Below are 23,996 nucleotides of genomic sequence, written 5' to 3' on the forward strand. Positions count from 1 at the left end.
ACCTACCGTTTCCCAGGAGGGTCGAGTGGGCGTGGAAGACGAACGGGTGCCTGCACCACTGTGACAGCACAGACCACGAGCTTCGGCCTACCGACCCTTACGTCACACTTCGCTGGGCTTTGCCAAGGACGTGCGCGAGAACCAGGCCAACCCCCGCGTGCCTCCGCGCCTGGCTCCGCCCACCGCGCTCGTAGCCCCGCCCCAGCCCTGCCCAGTAGTGCGGGGGCCCACCCGTCGCACTTCCGGCGCCAGCCTCCAGACCGGCCTCGGTCGCTTTTTACTTCCCTCTTCCTGGCTTTCTTCCCCCGCCCCCATCTTCTTTAACACTGTCACGTGAGGGGCGAGCGCGGGGGCTGCTGGGATAAGTACGCCGGTGGGTCAGGGTTCGGCCCCAACATGGCGGTTTCTGTCGGGCGGCGACGAACGCTTTGCCGTCGGGAGGATTAACTGGCGATTGTCGGCGTCTCCACTTATCAGGGTGGAATGCAAGGACGCCGGGGCGAGCGCTGAGGAGCGGCGGTGACGGAGAGGGGTCGGTGGCGGGTGCCCCGGGAGCCGAGGCGGCGGCGTCTGTTCTGTTGGTCTCAAGGCTTCAGTGTCGGGCCCCGCCCGGCCGAGCCGGGCCGGGCCAGGCCGGCGGGCGGAGGCAGTAGTTGCTGCAGCCGCAGGATCAGCCTCTGAGAGTGGGCCGGAGGGCGGGCGCCGCTGCTGCCTCTGCCGCGGTGATGGCCCAGTGTGTACAATCAGTGCAGGAGCTCATCCCGGACTCCTTCGTCCCCTGTGTCGCCGCGCTGTGTAGCGACGAAGCCGAGCGGCTCACTCGTCTCAATCACCTTAGCTTCGCGGAGTTGCTTAAGCCCTTCTCTCGCCTCACTTCTGAGGGTATGTGGTCTCCCCTTTTCACTGAGCTCCGGCAAAGCTGGGGCCGGGAGAGGGAAGTTGGGGGCGGGCAGGGAAGAGAAGGGCGGTGTTTACATCCCGGAGCCGGTAGAGTGGCGTTGGGCTGGGCCCCCGCGGTGTCTCCGGTGGCCTTAGGAGGAGGGGCCGTGAGGTGGTCAAGACATCATGGTCCTAACCTCCAGTTTTTCTAGGCACTTCCCCGACCAGCCACACTGTTAGGTAATTAAAAATGTGAGTCCCAGAGACGGGCATTGAGACTGTTCTCAGCCGCCACAGGGAGGGAATTAGGAAGTTGCAAGGTAGGGCAAGGTAAGAAGATGCTCCCTGTTAGACGACTAGGTCTTAGGGGGAAGACGACGAATCATTTTCCCCTGGGAGTTAAACCGGGCTTTCAAAGTTGTCTTGAGTATTATATTCTTTAGCAGTGAGGTGCATCCCCTTCAAGCGTTCTGTTCAGTTATTTTACTTTTTTCTTTTGAGAATTCAAACATTTCCTTAGGGATCCAGTATTTTACTTAATCTCTCAAGAAAATAAAAAGAATTATAAAATTAATGAAACTTGCAGCAGCCTTTTTTTGCCTAATGGACGAGGAAATAAGGACAAGTTGTAGTTAATTTAATCGAGATAGTTGGAGTTATGATTTATAGGGATGGAAAAGTCCTGAATTTTTTTTTCAGTTAAAAGTTTAATCAACGGGAGAAATATCTTTTATAGAAGAGCTGCCTGTTTTCTCCACCTTTAGATTCTTTATTAGGGAAAAGTAAGTGTAATAATAGTCAAGTGTGGTTTAGCCAATATCTTTACCTGTACTTTGCAAACAGAACATAGTAAAGTATAGGGAAAGTTCTGTGTTAAGAACTTTAAAATAAAAAGGTTCTATAATAAAGCTGTGTCAAGCCAACGACCATGGTTTTTTGGTTATGACTTCACACAAAAAAATGCTGCGCCATAAATTTATTTATTTACATGCCACACGTGTATTCTTTGGGAGAATATCTCCATTATAAGTTTGCTTTTGTATTTATTATTTTTTTAAAATAAATTTATTTATTTATTTTTGGCTGTGTCGGGTCTTCGTTGCTGTGCACGGGCCTTCTCTAGTTGCGGCGAGCAGGGCCTACTCTTTGTTGCGGTGCGCCGGCTTCTCATTGCGGTGGGCCGGCTTCTCATTGCGGTGGCTTCTCTTGTAGAGCACAGGCTCTAGGCGTGCGGGCTTCAGTAGTTGTGGCTCGTGGGTTAAGTAGTTGTGGCTCATGGGCTCTAGAGCGCAGGCTGAGTGGTTGTGGCGCACGGACTTAGTTGCACCGCGGCATGTGGGATCTTCCCGAGCCAGGGCTTGAACCCGTGCCCCTTGCATTGGCAGGCAGATTCTTAACCACTGCGCCACCAGGGAAGCCCTCACTTGTGTATTTAAAGGAGAGAGAGAGAGAGCTATCCAATAAAGCAAAGATTGGGAACTCTTGGATTTTCTTCAGCATGTACTTTAGCCATCCATCTCACCTCCTCCAGTATTGTCCTAAGTCAATAAAAACAATAAAGCGCGCTACATTCTTAAATTCTTAAAAGACAAAACAGTGCGTTTGATTTTGAGCTGTGTGCTCTTTTCTGCTTTGTTAATAAAGAATAATAATGCAAACACCTATACCTACTTACGTAGCATTTGTCTTTGAGTCCTCCTTGAGTCCTATGAGGTAGATACCGTTAATACCATTTTAAATTTGAGGACGTTGAGGCCCAGAGATGTTAACTTGTCCAGTCTTACAGGTGGGAAAGATTTAAAAACAGGCAATTTGATTCAAGACAAGGTGTTCTTAATCAAGTCGTCTTATCTGCTGGTAATATTTAGAATCACCTATTCACACAAGGGAGCAATGCTGTCCAGTAGTAAAATAATGTGAATCACATGTATAACTTTTATTTAGTAGTCACATTTAAAAAGGTGAAAAGAAATGGGTGAAAGCAGTTTAAGTAATATCTTATTTAACCCAATATTTCCAAAATGTTGCCATTTCAACATGTAGTAAATATACAAAAATCTTAATGAGATATTTTGCATTTTTTTTTATTGCTAAGTCTTTGAAACTTGGTGTGCATTTTACACTTATATTACATCTCAGTTTGGACTAGATATGTTTCAAGTACTCAGTAGACACATGTGGCTGGTGCCTCCTGTATTGGACAGTGCAGTGAATAGAGGCTGAAATCAGTACTCTGCTTTCCTTGTGTAGACTGCAAAAGATTTAAGGGAGGAGTATAGTGAGTTGGACTTTAATAGGTCGACGGTTGGTGGAAAAGAAGAGGGTGGGCATTCCCTGTTGAAGACAGGGATGAGGTTAGAATGGTATGGGCAAAGGTATAAATTATGATTCAATGGTTGGGGGGGAACAGTGGGAGAAGTCCCTATTGAGTACAGGATAGTAAGGGAAAATACCTAGATAAGGAAGGATCTTGAATTCTAGGAAAGGAATTTTTGATTTCATATCTAATGGTAAATATGTGGCACTCACAGATTTCTTAAGCAAGTGTATGGAGTTTTGGGGGAGTTGGTGTGGTTTATAAGCAATTGAGTTTAAAAAAAAATTTTTTTTAGTACAGTAAAGTTTTGTGTGTGCTACATAAAAACAAAAGATATCATTATTTTATTTTTCAAAATATGTTCTGTAGTACACCAGTTGTATGTTTCCTGGAAAAATTTTGTGGTCAAATAAGTTTGCTTAATATAGCATGTGTTTGGGAGAATTAGTGTCATTCAGCATATGGAGAGTTCTGGGAACACCTGCTGTAAAGAGACCTTTTAAAAACTTAATCCAGTACTTCCCAAATTTATTTGAACATGGAGTTGATTTTTCAGACAGCTATCTTGAGCAACCGGTAATCCATGGGCAGCACAGTGGGGAATGTTGCTTCATAGTACAGTATTCAAGAAACTATATTTATATGGTAGTCTGTAAAAGTAAGGTAATGATAGAGCTGAATTTCACCCTGAAATTGAGATGTTATATGATACATAACATCACCTTTTGTGACATTATAATCTTAATGAAGCCTTAATATAATTATTTAATTCTGAACCTTTGGATTTTTTGTGTGTGATTTAAGAGCATTTCTCAGTCATTCTTAGCTTTTGCCTTTCTCTTTACTAAGATGGTTTTGTGCTATTCCAGTATATTACTTATCTATTGTTGTGTAACAAATTACCCCCAAACTTAGCACCTTAAAACAAAAGCATTTATTATCTCTCAGTTTCTCAGGAATCTGGGAGTGGCTTAGCTGGACAGTTCTCTCTTGAGGTTACAGTGGAGCTGTTAGCAGGGACTGTGGTCATCTAGGGCTGGAGGATCCGCTTCCAAGCTCACTCATATGGTTGTTGGCAAGTCTCACTTCCTCACTGGATGCTGGCCTGAGACCTCAATTCTCTGCCATGTGGGCTTCTCCATAGGTTCCCTGAGTGTCCCCATGACATTAGCTTATCCCAGAGGGAGTGATCAGAACCCAAGATGGAGGCTGAACCCTTTTTTTAAAAATATAAATTTTGGGGCTTCCCTGGTGGCGCAGTGGTTGAGAGTCCGCCTGCCGATGCAGGGGACACGGGTTCGTGCCCCGGTCCGGGAAGATCCCACATGCCGCGGAGCGGCTGGGCCCGTGAGCCATGGCCGCTGAGCCCGTGCGTCCGGAGCCTGTGCTCCGCAACGGGAGAGGCCACAGCAGTGAGAGGCCCGCGTACCGCAAAAAAAAAAAAAAAAAAATATATATATATATATATATATAAATTTATTTATTTATTTATGGCTGCGTTGGGTCTTCGTTGCTGCACGCGGACTTTCTTTAGTTGCGTCGAGTGGGGGCTACTCTTCGTTGCGGTGCATGGGCTTCTCATTGCGGTGGCTTTTCTTGTTGTGGAGCACGGGCTCTAGGCACGTGGGCTTCAGTAGTTGTGGCATGCGGGCTCAGTAGTTGTGGTACATGGGCTCAGTAGTTGTGGCTTACAGGCTCTAGAGTGCAGGCTCTGTAGTTGTGGCGCATGGGCTTAGTTGCTCCGCAGCATATGGGATCCTCCCGGACCAGGGCTCGAACCCGTGTCCCCTGCACTGGCAGGTGGATTCTTAACCACTGTGCCACCAGGGGAGCCCTGAACTCTTACAACCTTATCTCAGAAGTAGTATACCATTGTTCTTGCTGTGTTCCATTGGTCACACATACCAGTCCTGGGATGTGGAAGGGGACTCCACCAGGGTATATACCAGGAAATAACCGGGATCATTGGGTGCCATTTCAGAGTCTGGCTGCCACACATAATAACTAATTTCTGGATTATTAGTAAGATTACCCAATAACTAATAACGTAATAACTGGTTAACCCGTTCTGAATATAGGGCACAACTAGAATAACCTTTTTGTGTTAACACTTCCGGATACTAGAGTCAATTTAAAATTTTGAAAGAGGTTTAATACATACATGGCTACTTATGTTATTTGATAATTATGGATCAACCCTTCAAGGAAACTACTTGTACAGTACACTCTAAAAATATCAGAAATGTACCATAGTATCTTTGTGTTTTTTGGTCTCTCTGTTTCATAGTTAGACCAGCTGAGAAGTTTCATTAGGGAGAGAGGCCTGCATATGTTTATTTAAATAATTTAGAAAACAATTACAGACGGATGCAGAGAATACAAGAACCATCCAGGTCCTCATTACCTAGAGCCAATGAATCTTGTCATATTTGCTTTGTATCTTTTCCTTTCCTTTAAAAAGAAACATTATAGATAGAGCTGAATTCACCTTTTTACCCTTCCTCAGTCCCATTTCTTTCCTTCTTTCATCATAGGTAATCATTATAATGGAATTTGCGTGTATACTTTCTGTACATATATTTAGTTTTGCAATACAAGTACACATATTCATGCCACATGTAGTATTTTAAAAAGATTTTTGTTTAATGTCTTTTAATTAAAGATTTAGAAGTCAACAGAACACACAGGAAATTTAGGAAGACAGTTTTTAACAGATGTAACTTTATTTAAAATGTAGGCGGGCTTGAGCTTAAAAGTTTGGTATAAAGTGTTTTCCATTGGTGAAAATAACGTCAATTTTTAATGGGTAGGTACCCAAAGTCAGTTTTCCAAAAAGTGCCTCGTATTTGTATATGATCCATGATGTACTTCAAATAGAGTATGTTGTACGTGCTGCCTCCATCTTAACTATACAGTCATGTGTCAGGCTTGTGCTGAGTGCTTTACACTTACTGTGTCTTCTAAGAATATCTCACCTAAATCCTTCAAATAACCTTGTGAAGTACATTACTTTCTTTATATGTTATAGATGAAGAAATTGAGCATGGGAAAGATTAAAAGTTGTTTAGGGTAACCCAGTTAATAAGTGGTGGGTTGGAATTTCAAATAAAGTCTGACTCCAAAAGTTGGGCCCTTAATCAATACAGTGGACTGCTTCTTATAGTACCATGGCAACTAATCATCTTGTCTTATTATATTTATGAGAAAAAATACGCTCACATTTCCTTCTGTGCACCGTGGACACTGTCTTGCTACAGTTGCCTGAGAACCTGTTCCTTGGCCTTGAAGCCCTGAACCACTGGTTATAAATCCCATAGACTGAGCCAAGGCAGAGAGGAGGCAGGAGGTATTGGGTTAGGAGAAGGGATCTGGGCATTGTTTTTTTTTTTTTCCTTTCTTTCTTTTTCATAGACTTTATTTGTTAGAGCAGTTTTAGGTTCACAGCAAGACTGAACAGAAAATACAGAGTGTTCTCATATACCTCCTGTTCCAGCACACGCACAGCCTCCCCTCACTGTCAACATCCGGCACCAGAGCGGCATTGATTTTTATGATACTAGAATAGGGGCTGAGAATGGAGGCATCGCTATCGGAGAAGCAGAGGAAGCCTGCAGACAGCATTTAATTCCCTTTCTTCCCTTTTCCTATTTTCAGTGTTGATACCATAGACCTCACACTGCCGTGGACCAGCCTTAGGGTGAGGTGAGAATTAGACATTTGGTATGGATGGTAGTTGGTCCCTGGCAACTCTAACATAAGAGGAAGGAAAGGACCTAGAGTAGAGTAGTTGTGAGCAGTAGCATTGTGGGAGAGGAAGGTTAGACTGTTTAGCTTGCCCTTTTGGTGTATAATGGAATGTTGTAAGTTGGTTGTATTCTCGAAGACTGTCCCACTTGGAATTTCTGGTTTCCAAATTGAGCATCCTCTATAAACCATTAACCCAGTTTATTATTGTTGTAATAGTTGGCCTGTTATGCTTTGTACAGAAGTAATTTCAAGTTTTTCTCTTTTTTCTTTTTAAGTTCATATGAGAGATCCCAATAATCAGCTTCACATAATCAAAAACTTGAAGATAGCAGTAAGCAACATTATCACCCAACCACCTCAGCCTGGAGCCATTCGGAAGCTTTTGAATGATGTTGTTTCTGGCAGTCAGCCAGCAGAAGGATTAGTAGCAAATGTGATTACGGCAGGAGATTACGACCTCAACATCAGTGGTATGTAATAAGGTTTATTATTATTTTTAAAATGACGTTTTCTTTTTATTAGAAAAGGTAATTCTATAACTTGGAAATCATTCAACACTTAAGTGCTTGCTGAGTGCTAGAGCCTGGAAATACAATGTTGAAAAAAAAAGTCCTTGCTTTTAAGGAGGTTACAGTCAAGTAAGCGGGCAGCCATTCAAATAACTATGAATTATGTGATTTCACTTTACTTTTTCATAATGAAAAATTTTTTTTGTAGTTCTAATTGTAAAGTTAATACAAGCTCCTTGAGGGCAGGAACTTTGGCTCTTTATTTTATTCCTAGTATCTAAAGTAATGCCTAGATCATAAGCATAATAAATATTTCTTGAATGAAAGAACTAACAGTAGATAAAAAACTATTCTCTTGTGACATTAAGTAATACTGTGATTACATAAAAAGCATTAAGTTTATTATATTTTTTATCTTGCTTAGTGCTAAGTGGAGGAAATGTTTATAATATATAAATAAATATTTGATCTTAATCTGATTTGAAAGATAAATGTTTTCATAATAGGCTTGGTAGGTAAAATTATGTAATACTCTGTAAAGTGAGTTAGCAGTGGTTGGTGTGACTCTTTTTCAGTATGAAAAAGACTTAATGGGGAGACATGGGATAGATTTTTAGAGGGGAAAGATTAAAAGTACATCATCTGGGAGTTCCCTGGCAGTTCAGTGGTTAGGGCAGTGCGCTTCCACTGCAGGGGAGCACAGGTTCGATCCAAGATCCTGCATGCTGCATAGTGCGGCCAAAAAAAAAAAGAGAAGTACATCATCTAATTAGGATATTTTAGCAGCCTAATAAAATAATCTTAGATCAGTATAACTCATAATCTATTACTTTAACACCTCCTAATTGCATATTTAAAGATTTTTCCAAACATACAAAGAGAAATTAAGTGGTGTGTTTTAAATCCTGAAGTTAGTTGGTTGCACTTGTATGGTTAGAAGTATTTGTAGATTTATTTTGTTTAAATGTTTATAATTTTTCTTCTTTCTCTGTCATTTTAATTCCAGCAAGGCAAGTTAACTTAATAAGACTAAGTTTAGAAGATTATGGTTATCTTTGTAAATCAAAAGAATCCATTTTCAGGATACATATTTTAAGCAGTTCCTGGCATAACATGTTTTCAACATGAGGCAAAATTTGCAGATTTCTGGGAGAAAGCAGTGGAATTTGAACTATTTCTGTCATCAATGGAAAATTCATGTTGAGATGTGAAGGGCAATGAATCAAGGGCCAGAGTTATCCAGTAGTTAATTGGATAACTTGAATAAGTCACTTATTCAGAATCAGTTTTATTCTTTGAAAACAAGAGGAATTGGCTAGATTACGTCTTAAGGCCTCTTCTAGACCTTTAATCCTGTGATTCTATTTTATAGGGACTTTAACATTTTTATTATACATGCAACAAATATTTATTGATTTCCTACTGTATGCTTTGCATTGAGATCAGAGATGAATGAGATGCTATATATAACTTCATATATTAGTCATATATCTGGTCAATAATTATAATACATTCGAATTTATAGTATCTTAAGATGACAATATGTTGTAATAGAGATATGGCATATCCAATATGCCAAAGTGCTGAGGGGCACACAGAGAAGGATTAACTATCATATTTTTAAAAAATTATCTTTTTCTATACTGAAAATATTTTCCTAACCTCCAAAGTTTATATACCTTTAACATAAAAAAAATTTAATTTATCAGAATGATATATACACAGAGACATAATGCTAAAAAGACTTGAGAGGAACAAGCAACAGTTGATCTGCTCTCTGCACCCCTGCCCCACCAAATCTTTTCTCTGGTATTCATTTCGTGTTTCTAAGTAATATTTTTATATGGCTATTTATGGCTTAATTAAAATTTTTATTTATTGATTTCTCATTATAATTGATGAAGATTTAGCTTAATTACTCCCCTTCCTCCATCTCCCTAATGCAGTTTTTATAATTTTTGATTAATACTCACTGTTTACAGTACTGTGACTGAGTATTCACTTCTTCACTGCTGAGCCGAATGTTGGGCTTTCAGTTCATTCTTATACAGCTCTTGTTTTTTTTTTTTTTTCCAGTATTTAGTAATTGCCTTTTTAAAAACAACTTGCCCAGAGTTCTTTCTATTTTTTACTAGTCCCTCAGACTTCTAATAGCCTCTCACTCAGTAAGACTTTCCCCTTGACAGATTAATTTATGAGATAATCCATTTATTAAGATCTCCTTCCTGAAGTCTTCTCTCTTTCTACTCCAGGCATTTTCTATGGGGAATGATACCATCCCTCAATGGGGTGAAAATTTGGTACTTGGGGAACAAAAATATTAGATATTATAATGGTTTGTGGCTCTCCAAAGGACCACAGTCTGTAAATGGATACACAGTATATCTAAGTATCTAACAATATTTTTAAGTATTCTTTGGGGAGAATGATCAATTAGAAAAATGTCTAAAAAGGCTCATGGGGGGAGATAATGAAATAAAAGTTTCAAAACACTGTTCTACTCAGTCGTGGTCTGGTTGCTTTCCAAGGCCTGCTCCACTGCTGCCTTTCTGGAGATTTCTTTCCCTTTTCTGTAGCCTCTCATTCATATCTTTTTTGGTGTATTTTGTTGATTTGGTGAAGGATCTCCAGCGGTTTCCTGAGAAAAGTTGTGTGAAAGGTAAAATTTTTGAGGAATGAATGTCTGAAAAGGATATTAGTAAATTGTTGTTGGCTTCTTTTAAGTCTTTAAGTTTTCTTCTATCCTATGCTTTTTCTTTCATTTGTATTATTTTTCAGTTTGTTTTGTTCTCTTTTTCATGTTGGAAACTTTCCTTAAATGTCTGGTGAGCCTTTGGCATTATTTTCTATTTCAAATTGAGGTATTATAACCCTGATTGGGCATAAAAAAGTTTGTCATCTTGTGGACTTCTTTATTGGGTGGTAAGGCTGTGAATAGGCTTGAGAGTTGCCCAGTTTTTATTACTCACAGTTCTTTTTTTTTTTTGGCCGCACTGCGCAGAGTGCGGGATCTCAGTTCCGTGACCAGGGATTGAACCCACTCCCCCTGCATTGGAAGCTCGAAGTCTTAACCACTGGACCACCAAGGAAGTCCCTTCTCACTATGAATTATTTGGGGTCATTTAATTATCTTTAGAGAAAGATTCTCAAATCCGATGTCTGGTTGGCTGTATATTAGGGATTGGCATATTTATTTTTTTATAGTTTATTAAAGTTGTTTGGTATAGATAGTTTATAGGAACAATGTGGTCATGATTTAGTTGTGAGAAATTTTATCTAATTATATTACTTACATTCTCAGGTCCCTGCCAACATCTCCACATAAGGAAAGATTCAGTGCCATTTGCTTTTAAAAGTGGGTGGAGGCATTACTATAGCTGAACTCCTTAGGCAGGTTTTAAAAAAGAATTCCAAGTGGTTAGGACAAACTACAGAAGAAAACAGTTTGTTCAAGTTTTTTCCCTGCTACTTAACGCACCTCCCTTTAGCTTTATTTTTATGTTGGTCTTGAAGACTGGGAATGTGATATGAAGGACTGAATTCATTTTAATAAGATTCTGTTATAACAGAATACTTCTCTTTGGAGATATGAGAGTGGTTTTATCCATTGTAAATAAGATTAATTCTCTGTTTGTCTAGAAATACGCTTCTAGTTTTTACCATTAATGTGAGTCATCATACTTTTCATGCATTCTATTTATGAAATACATGTTAGATATTTACCTCATAAGCTTGGCTTAACAGTGCCACGTTTTCTTCATCAGATTGGTCAATTAAAGCTAGTGTTCCTTAGTACAGTAATTGGAAAGACACAACGATGGAATTGAAAGAATCTTCATTATATACAGTTATTTCCTGTGGTGGTCTGTTCCAGATTGTTTACACTCCACTCCTTGCCTATTATCTTTTTTTCCATTCAGCTACTGCTATTATTAGCATTTCTGTCTCATTTTTCTAAAACGGAGATAATTTTATCTATCCTATCACCTACTGTCTATTGTGTTTACTTTTTTTTTAAGGCAATTAAAAATTTTTTTTTAAATTTTATTATTTGGCTGCGTTGGGTCTTAGTTGCAGCACGTGGGATCTTCGTTGCAGCATGCAGGATCTTTTGTTGTGGTGTGCAGGCTCAGTAGTTGCGCTGCGTGGGCTTAGTTGCCCCACGACATGTGGTATCTTAGTTCCGCAACCAGGGATGGAACCTGCATCCCCCGCATTGGAAGGCGGATTCTTATCCACTGGACCACTAGGGAAGTCCCTATTGTGTTTACTCTTTTTTTTTTTAGATATAAATTTGCTTATTTATTTATTTATATTTGGCTGTGTTGAGTCTTTGTTGCTGCGTTTGGGCTTTCTCTAGTTGCGGCGAGCGGGGGTTACTCTTTGTTGCAGTGTGTGGGCTTCTTATTGCGGTGGCTTCTCTTGTTGTGGAGCACGGGCTCTAGGTGCGTGGGCTTCAGTAGTTGTGGTGCGCTGGCTCAGTAGTTGTGGTTCGCAGGCTCTAGAGTGCAGGCTTAGTAGTTGTGGCGCACGGGCTTAGTTGCTCCGCGGCATGTGGGATCTTCCCAGACCAGGGCTCGAACCCGTGTCCCCTGCATTGTCAGGTGGATTCTTAACCACTGCGCCATCTGGGAAGCCGGACGTATAGCATTTTAGACTAACACTGTCTAATAGAAATATGTAAGCCATTTACATTATTTTCAGTGTTCTGTAGCTACAATAATGAATGTAAAAAGGGGGCATTCCCTGGTGGCCCAGTGGTTAGGACTCTGTGCTTTCACTGCCGAGCACCCAGGTTCAATCCCTGGTAGGCAAACTAGATCCCACAAGCTGCGCATTGTGGCCGAAAAAAAAAAAATGTAAAAAGAAACTGGTGAAACTAATTTTAATAATATATTTAATTTAATTCCAGTTTATATATATATATATACACAAAAAAATTATCATTTCAAATGTAATAAATGGAAAATTTTATTCTTTTTCTTATATTGTCTTAGAAATCTTATGTGTATTTTACACCTACAGCACACCTCAGTCAGACAAGCTACATTTCAGGTGCCCACTAGCCACATGTGGCTAGTGGCTACCTACTTTATTGGACTCTGATGACAATGGTGAAATTGATCATATACAGAAATCCCAGTCTATGAGTCTTCAGATGACAATATCCAGGACAATTTTCCTCAAGCTCAAGAACTGATGAGTGAACAATGTATTTCTAAGAACAAAAAGAAAATACAGTATTTTCATCCAGCTAATCACTAATTTAGCAGAAAAGACTTCACACAATATTTTGAGATGATAACCTAGACCATCCCATTTTGTTAAAGGACATGTGACCGTATTCTTTCATCTTTTATGATCATAAGTTTGTGTAACAAAATTTACTTGATAGTTTGTAAGTGGACAAATGCTGAAAGCAGGTATGTGTATGAAGGTAATCTGAAAGAATTAGATGATGTAGAAGTAAAAAATTTATTAGCTTGATCGTTCTGTTTGCTGTTTAGAAGTCTAAAGAATGAAAACGTTTTGCAGTGATGGAGCAAATAGAATGACCTTTTTCTTTTCAGCGAATATGAGCCATCACATTTTTCCAAAATATTGCACCTTGACTATGCAAGTGCAAGAAGAACCAGAAGTAATGATAAACTAGAAGTTGTTAGAGATGTGTTTGAATCTGGAATTTCTAGCTTTGTGCATGATAGTTGATGAACAGTTAGTTGCATTCAAAAAACGTTGCCTAACTGAGGCATGTATCTTTAAAATGGGGAATATATGGAATACAATTTGAGTTCGCTTTACTAAAATTTATTAAAAAGTTTGTTATGGTTTTACTCTTAATTCTGTAAATAATTTGTAAACTGAATTAAAGATACAATAAAATATCAAGGGTCAGTTAGATCCAGATAGTAAATGCAGTGACTATTTTTCCTGATATACTGAGGGTTAAAAGGAATATAGTTTCAATAAAGGACAACCTGTTTTAAAAAGTCTTCTCCTGTGGTGTGTGAGAAATTTAATAATTGGGCATAAGTAATCATGACTCTCATCTCTTTAGAATACTTTGATTTTTGCTGATTTTTCTGAAAACACTTGATTAGAAATATTCTCTTCAAGGATAGTTCTCAAGGTTGTTGTTAAAATACAAGGTTAGTATTTCTTAGCTCTTCATATTATTTAAGATTATTTGATTTGCAAAATGCTCATAAATTTTATATGAGTTCTGGTTTTAGTTTGTTGGTGCTTTTGTAGTCTAAGATACTCTGAATTAAACCATATATTCTGATAATCACTGTGTTGTCAAGTATTTTTGACCTTGAAACTGTATTTTAAAGAATTAAATAATTATACAGCATCTAATTATCTGATTTCTTTTCCTTACTTGAATAGTTTCATTCTGAAATATACTAAGTTTTGGTACCACTGTTTATCTAAAGTTATAATCTTAAGTGACAACATTGTGTGGAATTTGTAATATTTCTTAGTGCTATTTTGTTTAGTCTGAATGGTGGTTTTCTGGTACTTTCAACTTTTGTGGATGATTAGAAAGGGAAAATATGTGATTTACAGGTGACATTTATGTTTAGGGTAGTCAGTCTTTTTCACTGGCAGGTTTGGGATTTCTAGTGATAGTATTTGGTTTCAGTAGAAAGAGGACCAGAGTTGCTCTAGGTCTAGCTCACTGCCGGCAGCCCTTGTTAGGTATGTATTGGAACACTAGTAACTGTGTCTGAAGCTACTGGCACTAAGAAGGGAACAAAGAAGAAATGGGGAGAGAGAGAGGGCTGCATTTTATGAGTGTGAGTGGAGGATATAGAGCATTATGTTGTTTTTCAGCTCTTAGCTGCCTTCCTTACCCTTCTTACCAAGGGAAAAGTACATTCTGCATAGAGAAACTTGAACTGGTAGGATAACATGGTTGCTGTTTCAATTCCAACCAAAGAACATGTAGAGATGGAAAGGAGTATGAGCAAAATACCAATTTCATCCCAAAATAAGTACAAGAGAATTTTTAAGGGAAGAGAATTGTCACTAAATGTTAGTCTTTTGTTAATATTAAAAAAATTAATAAACTATTTTTTTCCACTTTCTTCAAAAATGTCACTAGAAAAAGCAAAAAAGAAGGATGCCCTAGACTTATTGACATGTAAGAAAAATAAAGGGAGACTTCTAGCCCTTCAAGGAAACATGTGGCTGAGGGAAAAACTTACCTCATCAACCTGAATGTGACCTACCTGAAGGATAAAACCCACTTCTGCCATATACATTTAGAAGATTTTCCTGTGCTCCTTATATTCTTTGTTGAGTACCGAGTGTTTTCTTGCACCAGTATTTAGAAAGTATTATTTCCGTTTAAGAACTCCTGCATGTGTGTACTTGCTATTTTTCTTTTTAATTTTAGTTATGTAGACATTTATATTGTTCCAAAGTCAAAACTGTGAAACAAGGTACATTTGCAGAGGTCTACCTTCTGTTCAGGCCCTTCCCCTTTCTTATCTGTTCTTTCTTCTTTCTCTGACACATGATGGCATTTGTTGGTGGCATTTATCCTTCTGTTATTTCTCTTTGACAATATAAGCTAATACATGTGTGGCTTTCTGTATCTTCTTCCCTTTCACAAAAATGTATACTTCTCTGCTGTTGTCTTTTTTCATTTAATGTATTCTGGGAGCACTTCATAGTAATATATAGAGATTTTCCCCTTTCTCTTAAAGCTGCATAGTGCCTCCATTTAATGTCCCCCCCGATGGACATGTAGGTTTTCTAGTCTTTTATTCCAGATAGTGTTGCAAAGGATAGCTGTTTTGGAAGACCTAATTTGTTTATTCAGAACTCCCCAGCCCACCGTGAAACAAACCCCTTTTCATATGTCTACATTTTGTTTGTCTACATATGTCTACAACTTACTGTTATTTGTTAATTTGTTAATAATTTGTTAATGTTGCATCATTGAAGCAACAAACAGAAAAATAATCAAAGCTGATAAAGTCATTTCCCCCATCTGTGGAGATTCCTTCTTCTTTAACCAAAATTTTCACTACCTAATCTTTATATTTTCTTGGCATTGGATTAAATGAAAATTAATACTAATTTTCAAGTTAGAGACTAATTTTGATTCATTTGGCGGGAAGATATATTTACTGGTTGGTAAGAAAATTGCTTTCCTGTTTTAAAAGACTAATCCTTGTCATTCATTCTCTGATTTTTGCCACTTTTCATATATATTGTACTGTTTCTGGGAATCTTTTTCCTCTTTTATAGCAATGAACATGAGATTTTTGTAATAGCCCTCCTAAACAATATGTGGGTTATTCTCATAGGCATTTTTGCAATTAAAGTTTTTTTGTATATATGGCACCAGGTTGGATACGTTATTCGGTCAAAATGAATAGCTTTTTTCTTCAACCTTCCCAGTCGTTTAATGTAGTATTATAATGTAAACAGAAAATATACTTGCTGTGTTTTCAGTGATTCTAAGAATAAGACAAAAAAGTACACAAGGTTTTATAGTCAGCATAAGTAAATAGGAATGGAGTATCCTTTTAGTAAAACTGTGATTTAGATAATCTGCTTAAACCTAATGAAATGACTAAGTTTAACTAAATTCAAATTTTTAACATTAGAATAGTTTTAATGTAAAATGCATAGCATGGAGCAAGAGAGATTTGAAATTTTAAGAATCAACATCATATACATGTATACAAAAAGTGAAAACACACGTCTTTGTATTTGATTATAAGGTAAGTATGCTTTGAAATTCCATTTGAAGAGGTTTAGTTGCTATCATACTCAAGTAATCAAATTATAAAGTAGGGTTTGGCAGCCTCACCACTGTTGACATTCTGAACAAATAATTCTTTGCTGGGGTCGGGGGGTGCTGTCTTGTTCTCCTCATTGTAGGCTGTACTGCATCATTCCATCATTCCTGACCTATTTCCCTAGATGCCAGTAGCACCCCCTCCCTATCCCTAGTTGTGACAGCTCAGAGTATCTCCTGACATTGCCAAATGTTTCCTGGGGGTCACGATCACTCTTGGTTGAGAACCACTGTTCGGAAATAATACCATTTATGAAAAGGAGCTACTTATGACAACATGACTAGTGGCAGGGATACAAAACTTTAGTTCTAAAATCTGATTATTCATGTAGGTAATATTGAAAGCATTAATAAGTAAGCTGTGGGATCATTGGGTAGGTTTAGGAATAGGTCAGTTTTATTTTTGCAAATATATATACTGCCATGTATGAATATATTTGTGTGTATGGCTTATACACATACATCACATATGCATCTTAAAGCAAAAGTGAAAAATGCTTGTGTATTGCTAGAAATGATGTTTCATATCTTTTAGGAAAATGGACTTGAAATTTTGTCTGTTGTAAACTGATTCTACTGAGGACTTTTAACTGGTTTATTTATTGTTAATTTTAGCTACTACTCCATGGTTTGAGTCTTACAGAGAGACCTTTCTTCAGTCGATGCCAGCATCAGATCATGAATTTCTGAACCACTATTTAGCATGTATCCTTTGACTTTTATGTTCTCTTAAAATCAAATGTTTTGGAAGTTATTAATCTCAGAAAGAGTTATATGAAGGCAAAATTGTTGAGAGGATATAGAGATGGAGAAATTATTTTTTATTGATGATGCTACAAGTTTTATTGCTTTCTTTGTTAAATGGCATCCTAGATACAAGACTGGTGTAACTAATTTTTGATTAAAAAATAAGAATACTAAGGGCTTGGTTATTTTTCTTTATCACCCAACTTGAAAATTTCATGCTTAATATGTTTTTAAGCTATTTTAGAAAGAAAAAATGTAAACTGTCGGTGTTAACTGCTTTTGCTGATTGCCTCAAAATTAATCGCTTATGCAAAAGCTCATATTTAAAAAGTTATCCATTTTTTTTTAGTAATCTGTTTTATAGCTGTTAACCTACTTTGACAGTTATGACTTTCATTTCCTTAATGCAGTTACAGTGAAAAGTTGAGATGGGATAGAATATGAGATCACAGTGAGATGGAATGGAGAGAAGCAAGATTCAGCAGAATTTTTCATTATGTTGATAGTTGCACAATTTTCATATTGTCCATTTTTTCATGGATTTCCTTATTACATATATAAATGATCTAAAAAACTACCAACAAAATAGCTTTACTATTTAGAACCTTGAATTACTTAGAAATGTTGAAGAAATTATCAATGTTTTATGCTTGCAGGAAAACCTGTAAAATCAGATTTTTTTAGCTCAAAAAATATCTCCCTAAAGTTTATATTAATAGGATAATATTTATTATTAAGTGATAAGTGATAATTACCTTAATATGATTTACAAGGTATGTTGGTGACATCGTCTAGTGAAGCTGAACCTATGGAACAGTTTTCAAAGTTGTCACAAGAACAGCATCGAATTCAGCACAACAATGATTATTCCTACCCCAAGTGGTTTATACCAAATACACTTAAATATTATGTACTTTTACATGATGTAAGTGCAGGAGATGAACAGAGGTAAGCTTTTTTTATTTTTTAAATTTTAAATAATTTCCTGTTAAATGAGTTAATGTTGATTTGGACATGGCTTAAGTTTTTGATATATTTTTCATCCAAGAAAGTAAAAATTCATTAATAAAACATTTAACTATATCTCTTATTTGGAGTTATATTCAACAGCTACATCATTTTATGTTAGATTTCATATGCTTACCCAAAATTTTCTTTCAATGTATATCTCTATTATTGTAATCTTTGTCCACAAGTGCTTGCCATTTTATACCTATAGGTCTTCACTGTTATTTCTTACTTTGTATAATATTATTTCTCATTTTTTCTCTTTTCTCTTTCCCAGTTTTCCTCTGACTTTTCACTTCCTGGCTTATAGGCACTGCTTTTTCCACTCTTCACTTTCTCATCACTATATATTTAGCCTTGATGTTTTTCACAGTCTGAGAAACATCCAAGCACTTCTTTCTTATGTTCCCTTTAATGTTCATTATTAGTGATTTGCCATAGTCCTTTTATCTTTGGGATAAGAGAATAGATATCTTTAAAGATGAGTTCTTGAAAAATAAGATAATATTAAAACAATTTTACTTTTGTGGCTTTGCAGTTTATTTTGAATTTTGGTTCAAGATGTGGATCAAATTAATCTGTTGTTTCAAACTGTTACTCTGATATCTCAATGCTGTTTAGGATATGCAATTAAATAATTATTTCTTGCCCTTGTTATGAGCACAATCCATCGTTTTAAAATAAATTTTCCTCTCTAAGACCACAGAATTGTTCTGAGGGTTACTAATCTTTAGAATTTTTTTGACATCATAAACAATCTGTAGCCTATTGGATAAAGTGTACTATATAAATAGAAATAATTTGAACTGGCTATTGAAATTAGTTTCTATCATTTGAATATGGTATATATCTTCCACATTGGATGGTTATAACTAGGATATTTAAGTGATAATTGCAGTATTAGATCAGTGGTTCTTATGCTTAGCAGTGTCATTGGTAAAGCAAGTAGATGTTTAGTTTTTTGTACTTGAGTGTATATACATACACGTATACTTATATCTGTGTTTATACAAATTTATAACTATTTTATTTATCCAGCTTTCATTTTATAGTGTGTAATATGATTTAATTATTTGTTAGGCTTGTTATTTGTATAGTATTAGCTTCTTCATTTGAATGTGATATAGGATTATCCATGTGCTTTTTGGTTAAAAAAAAAAAAAAAGGCTATTTAAATTAGGTTAGCTCTATGTACCAAAATTTCATTTTCCATCAGAATGTACTGTTTGATTCTTAGGCTGACTTACCATTTGAAGTATCTTGTCTGCCACTAACTAGCAAGTCTAGTTAACTAAAAGTAAGGAAATCAAGTGCTTTTTGTTGTATCTGAGATTAGCTCATGGATCCAGCTATTATAAATTTTGCAAGGATTTTTATATAGTAAATATTTTGGCTGCTTTTCTTGCGTTTTCTCGTTTTTCTTCCTCTGAACTGTGTCCCTTTGGAGACAGCTAAGGGAAGGGTAAACTCTAGCAGTGAAAGGTGATTTTTTGGGGGGTGCTATACTTTTTTATGTTAGCACTTACATTTTTTGATAAATGTCTGTTCTCTAAGACAGAATTTCGCAAAGTTGTATTTCCTGCAGACTAGTTCACATAGTTGAAAGAGTTTCTGATCTATAAGTTTGAAGCCACTCTTTGGAAATTCACAGTACATATTAGCAAATGGAAGGCTCTGAGGTGGTCTGCTGCAAAAGAAACTGGTTGGCTTGCTTACTGTAGTTCCCCAAACTAGCTTGACCACCAAAACTTTCTGTTTGACTAACAAGAGTATCCTGCAAAATTTTATTCCATGACGCATACTTTGGTAATTGTGCTTTAAGGTGATAACCAAGCTAGCTAAATTTCAGTTAGGATCATGAACTTTTAGTTTTTTTAAATTATTCTACCTCTAACTTTTTGTTCTTTTGGGGGGACTATTTTTTCATGGTTTTTGTATTATTTTAATATCTGTTATTGCCTAAGGTCTGCTCCCCATTGGCTACAAACTTTTCCATTTTTTATTTTAGAGCTGAATCAATTTATGAAGAAATGAAACAGAAATATGGAACTCAGGGTTGCTATTTACTTAAAATTAATTCTCGAACACCTAATCGAGCGTCAGATGAACAGATACCAGATCCTTGGAGTCAGTATCTCCAGAAAAATAGTATTCAAAACCAGGTATATGTAAAAAACAACAATGAAGCAAACTACAAAAGCTGTATTTCAGTTTTATGGCTAATGGTATCACTGTAGAATTTGTAGAATTACTAATAGTTATTTTGTGGAATCTGGCTAGTTTTGATCCATCAGTATGTGAGCTCTTAAGTCAGTAGTTCAGAAGCTGTTTTTAACCAACAGCAGTAATCCCTTATGTGTATACCTTTCAGGTATATAATATCAGTGTTAATTGATTGTTTTCTTAAAAGATGAAAAGTGGGGACTTCTTTGGCAGTCCAGTGGTTAAAACTCCACGCTTCCACTGCAGGGGGCGTGGGTTTGATCCCTGCTCTGGGAACTAAGATCCCATCCTGCATGACGCGGGGCCCAGCCAAAAAAAAAAAAAAAGAGAAAAAAAAATGATGAAAAGTGAATTATACATTAAGAATTGAATTAGATTGACTAAACAAACATGTAGAGAATAGAATTTTTGGCTTGTACATTTAATTCATTATGAATGCTTACAGTCAATTCTTTATTATCCACATGCTCTGGGGTTGCCTTCCTTCATTTTCAACATGCTGTTCTTATGGCCACCTTTTGGAGCTCATACTTTTTAGGTGGGTGGGCTTTTTTCCCTAACTTTCCTCTGATTTTCTTTTCTTTTGAATTTCCAGGAAGTTTTGTTTCTTCCTAATCAACTCTTCTAATATAGAGTTCTAGACTAATGTTAATTGTTGTCTGTTGGCTAATGCGTGTGGGTGTAAGGTTTCACATTCTGTCCAACTTTTAAGGTAGAACTTTATGGCACTTGGTAGTGGTCAAATGCCAAGTTCCTATGCTTAGTTCAGATAATCAAGAGTTGACTTTTTTTTGTTTAGAAAGAGGATTTCTTAAGTAAATGGAAAATATATTTATATTTTGTACAGTTAAACTACATTGTGTACTTGATGTGATATTATTTTAAGAAATATGAATTAGAAAGTTCATGTAGTTTTTGATGTTCTAATATAAATATTGTTTAATAATCTGTTTATTTGCCTTTTCTCTTATATATGGAATTTTTAATCCAGTTTTATTCACTTTAATATTGAGATAATTGTTGACCTTCTTTAAGATAATGCTGGGGAAAGGTGTCTGAGAGAAAAGAACCAGTTGGATGTGAAGGAACTTTAAATGATGTTTCAGGGCCACACTCAGAATAGGAATAGTATTGAAATATTCAATTTAGAATCCAGCCATCTTAGGTTGGGAAAGGGAACATAATAAGTAAGATTGTCCAGTTGGAGAACTTTTAATAGAAGACAGAGCTATAGAAATTCTACAGCTTAGAATCCTAGAAGCCCAGGATTGAACGATAGTTTAAAGGTTGTCAAATCCAACCCCTGTTCTAATGCTTTAATTTCCTTTAAACCTATAAATGACCTCATCTAGTAAAAGTACTCATTGTCTTCTCAGGTGACCTGTTCCATGTCTGAGCAGCTTGAGGATCAACCAGAATTTTTCTCCCTTTGCTTGTACTCAATCCTATAGGGACCATATCAGTTTTCCATTAAGACAACTTTCAAATTATACAAGATAGCTTTCATGTCTTTTAAAATATTTTTCTAGGCTAAATATACTGTTTTTTCAACTCTTTCTTAAATGTTGTTTTTAGACTGTTTCTTGTCCTGATCACGTTCCTCTTATTAAGTTCTAGTTTACATATTTTTCCCAAAATTTGGCACTCAGAATAATACCTCATAGTATTAGTGGTCTTATGGAGTAGTCTGGGTATTTTTAAAGGTTTTTTTGTTGGCTGAAATCAGTGCCCTTTTTACAAGTAAACATTGCGTTGGATATTTTTCTTTCTTTTTTTTTTTTTTTGCATTGGATATTTCTCCAAAACACTTCTGTGTATTCAGAATGCACTCCAACCTATTAACGCTGCATCTGTGATCCAGCAGATTCCATACCATCCTTCTTTTTTTACCCCGCTTGACTCTAGTAGTCCATCTGTCTTGCCATTTATTCCTTACATAGATATATATAGAGGTTTCATATAAGCATGTGCATATCACATATAAACAGAAAAACTGAGATAGAAGTAACTCGAATTCAGAAGAATTAGGATAGTAGGTTGCATGTGAAACAGAATTTAAGAATATAGTAGGTGTGGATTGAAGTGATAGAATATGATACATGGAAGAAGTTAAGAATTTGGAGGATTGGAAGAAAAGAGTTGCTGTAGCAAAAAAAAATGAGATTTACCATAGTTGTTGATGAATTTGATGGTATCTTAAACATGATTAAATATAACCATTAATGCTGTTTAAATTTTATTTTGATAGGAATCATATGAAGATGGCCCTTGTACTATAACTTCAAATAAGAATTCTGATAGTAACTTGCTTTCATTGGATGGATTAGATAACGAAGTCAAAGGTCTTGATATACTTTCTCTAAGTTTCTCTTTTGATTGAAAATATGCACTGTTGTTAAATCTTTATACGTAAAAGATGGGGGAATTTTCATGATGAAAAAAGATAATGGACAGGTTAGCTTTTCCTCTGAAGATTTTATTGAGTTATTTGAGTTTGATGTTTTTTGACATTTAAAAATTTGTTTTTTAAGAGTAATATATCAGGCTTCATAAAAAATTTTTTGGGTAGAAAGCAAGGGCAGATATTATGTGTAGCATTAATTCCCCCAATTCACATGATTTTGAGAGCTTTATTTTTGTATTTTAAATTACAGTTTAGACAGTGATAGCTTTAAAAATTTTTTGTTATAAATTTTCTTATTGGTTAGTTATGCTATTTAAAAATAATTCTTTATATTTTAACATTATTTTTCTTCATTTCTTTACATGAATTAAAAAATTTCTATTACATGTAACAGGTATTAACCCAGGTCCTAAAATTTTAGGGGGAACACTTTAATGTTATTGTTTTAGATTTCTTAAGAAATACAGAAAGATAAACAGTTCCAACATTCTTTCTTTTCTTTAGTAATATAGTAGTAATATCACAATTTTCTGTTGTTTTCTGAGAGTAAAAGAAAGATCTGTTTTTCAGTAGATGGCTTACCAAACAACTTTAGAACTCACCCGCTTCAATTGGACCCATCTGGTGACTCTTCTAACAGCATTGATGGCCCAGATCATGTAAAATCTGCTTCATCATTACATGAAACAAAGAAAGCAAATGCTGGAATTATTCATGGTGCATGTTTAACCCTTACTGATCATGATAGAATTCGACAGTTTATACAAGAGTTCACATTTCGGGGCCTCTTGCCACATATAGAGAAAACAATTCGGCAATTAAATGATCAGGTAAGATTTAATTATTTGCACTAGTATTTTAAAAAATTTCAGTAAATAGTAAAGTTGAGAATATAGTAGTATAAGTTATTTAAAGAATTGAAGTTTTTGTTTGAAAAATAGACCAATATTAGGGTTTATTAACATTACTATCAGTGATGAAATTCTGTTAAATCCTAGAAGAGGCTTATTTATTTTCACTAGGGATTTCGTCAGCATTTTGGACAGTTTTCTTTAAATCAATCTTAAAATGCACATTTGCTCACTCTTAAAACTTTAGTTATTTAGAGTTTTTTCTTTTGTATGTAAAAGAAAAATACTAAATTCTTATATTTGTCAATATGTTTAATCTTTTCTCTTAGCTAATATCAAGAAAAGGTTTGAGTCGATCTTTATTTTCTGCAACTAAAAAATGGTTTAGTGGCAGTAAAGTTCCAGAAAAGAGCATTAATGAGCTAAAAAATACATCTGGATTGCTGTGAGTAAAATATTATTGTTTTTAGTTTTTCTGTATTTAACTCTGATT

General features: G+C 36.3%; 1 protein-coding gene across 6 annotated transcripts in view; it reads left to right on the plus strand.

The window, feature by feature from the left end:
* Positions 1 to 317: 317 nt before the first annotated feature.
* TRAPPC8 (trafficking protein particle complex subunit 8) overlaps positions 318 to 23,996 on the plus strand; it is a 91,200-nt gene continuing 67,521 nt past the window's right edge. For 3 of the 6 annotated variants that reach the window (XM_060283210.2, XM_060283212.2, XM_030876482.3), the window contains exons 1-8: positions 324 to 882; positions 7,219 to 7,413; positions 16,886 to 16,975; positions 17,791 to 17,965; positions 20,034 to 20,187; positions 22,497 to 22,590; positions 23,223 to 23,482; positions 23,833 to 23,948. In XM_060283210.2, coding sequence (XP_060139193.1) covers positions 726 to 882; positions 7,219 to 7,413; positions 16,886 to 16,975; positions 17,791 to 17,965; positions 20,034 to 20,187; positions 22,497 to 22,590; positions 23,223 to 23,482; positions 23,833 to 23,948 — 1,241 coding nt within the window. In that variant the 5' untranslated portion in view covers positions 324 to 725. Of the gene's footprint in view, positions 883 to 7,218; positions 7,414 to 16,885; positions 16,976 to 17,790; positions 17,966 to 20,033; positions 20,188 to 22,496; positions 22,591 to 23,222; positions 23,483 to 23,832; positions 23,949 to 23,996 lie in introns of all 6 variants that reach the window. The other 3 variants (XM_060283211.2, XM_030876483.3, XM_060283213.2) reach the window with 2 other exon arrangements.

The sequence above is a fragment of the Globicephala melas genome, chromosome 13 (assembly GCF_963455315.2).
Source record: "Globicephala melas chromosome 13, mGloMel1.2, whole genome shotgun sequence".
Lineage (NCBI taxonomy): Eukaryota > Metazoa > Chordata > Mammalia > Artiodactyla > Delphinidae > Globicephala > Globicephala melas.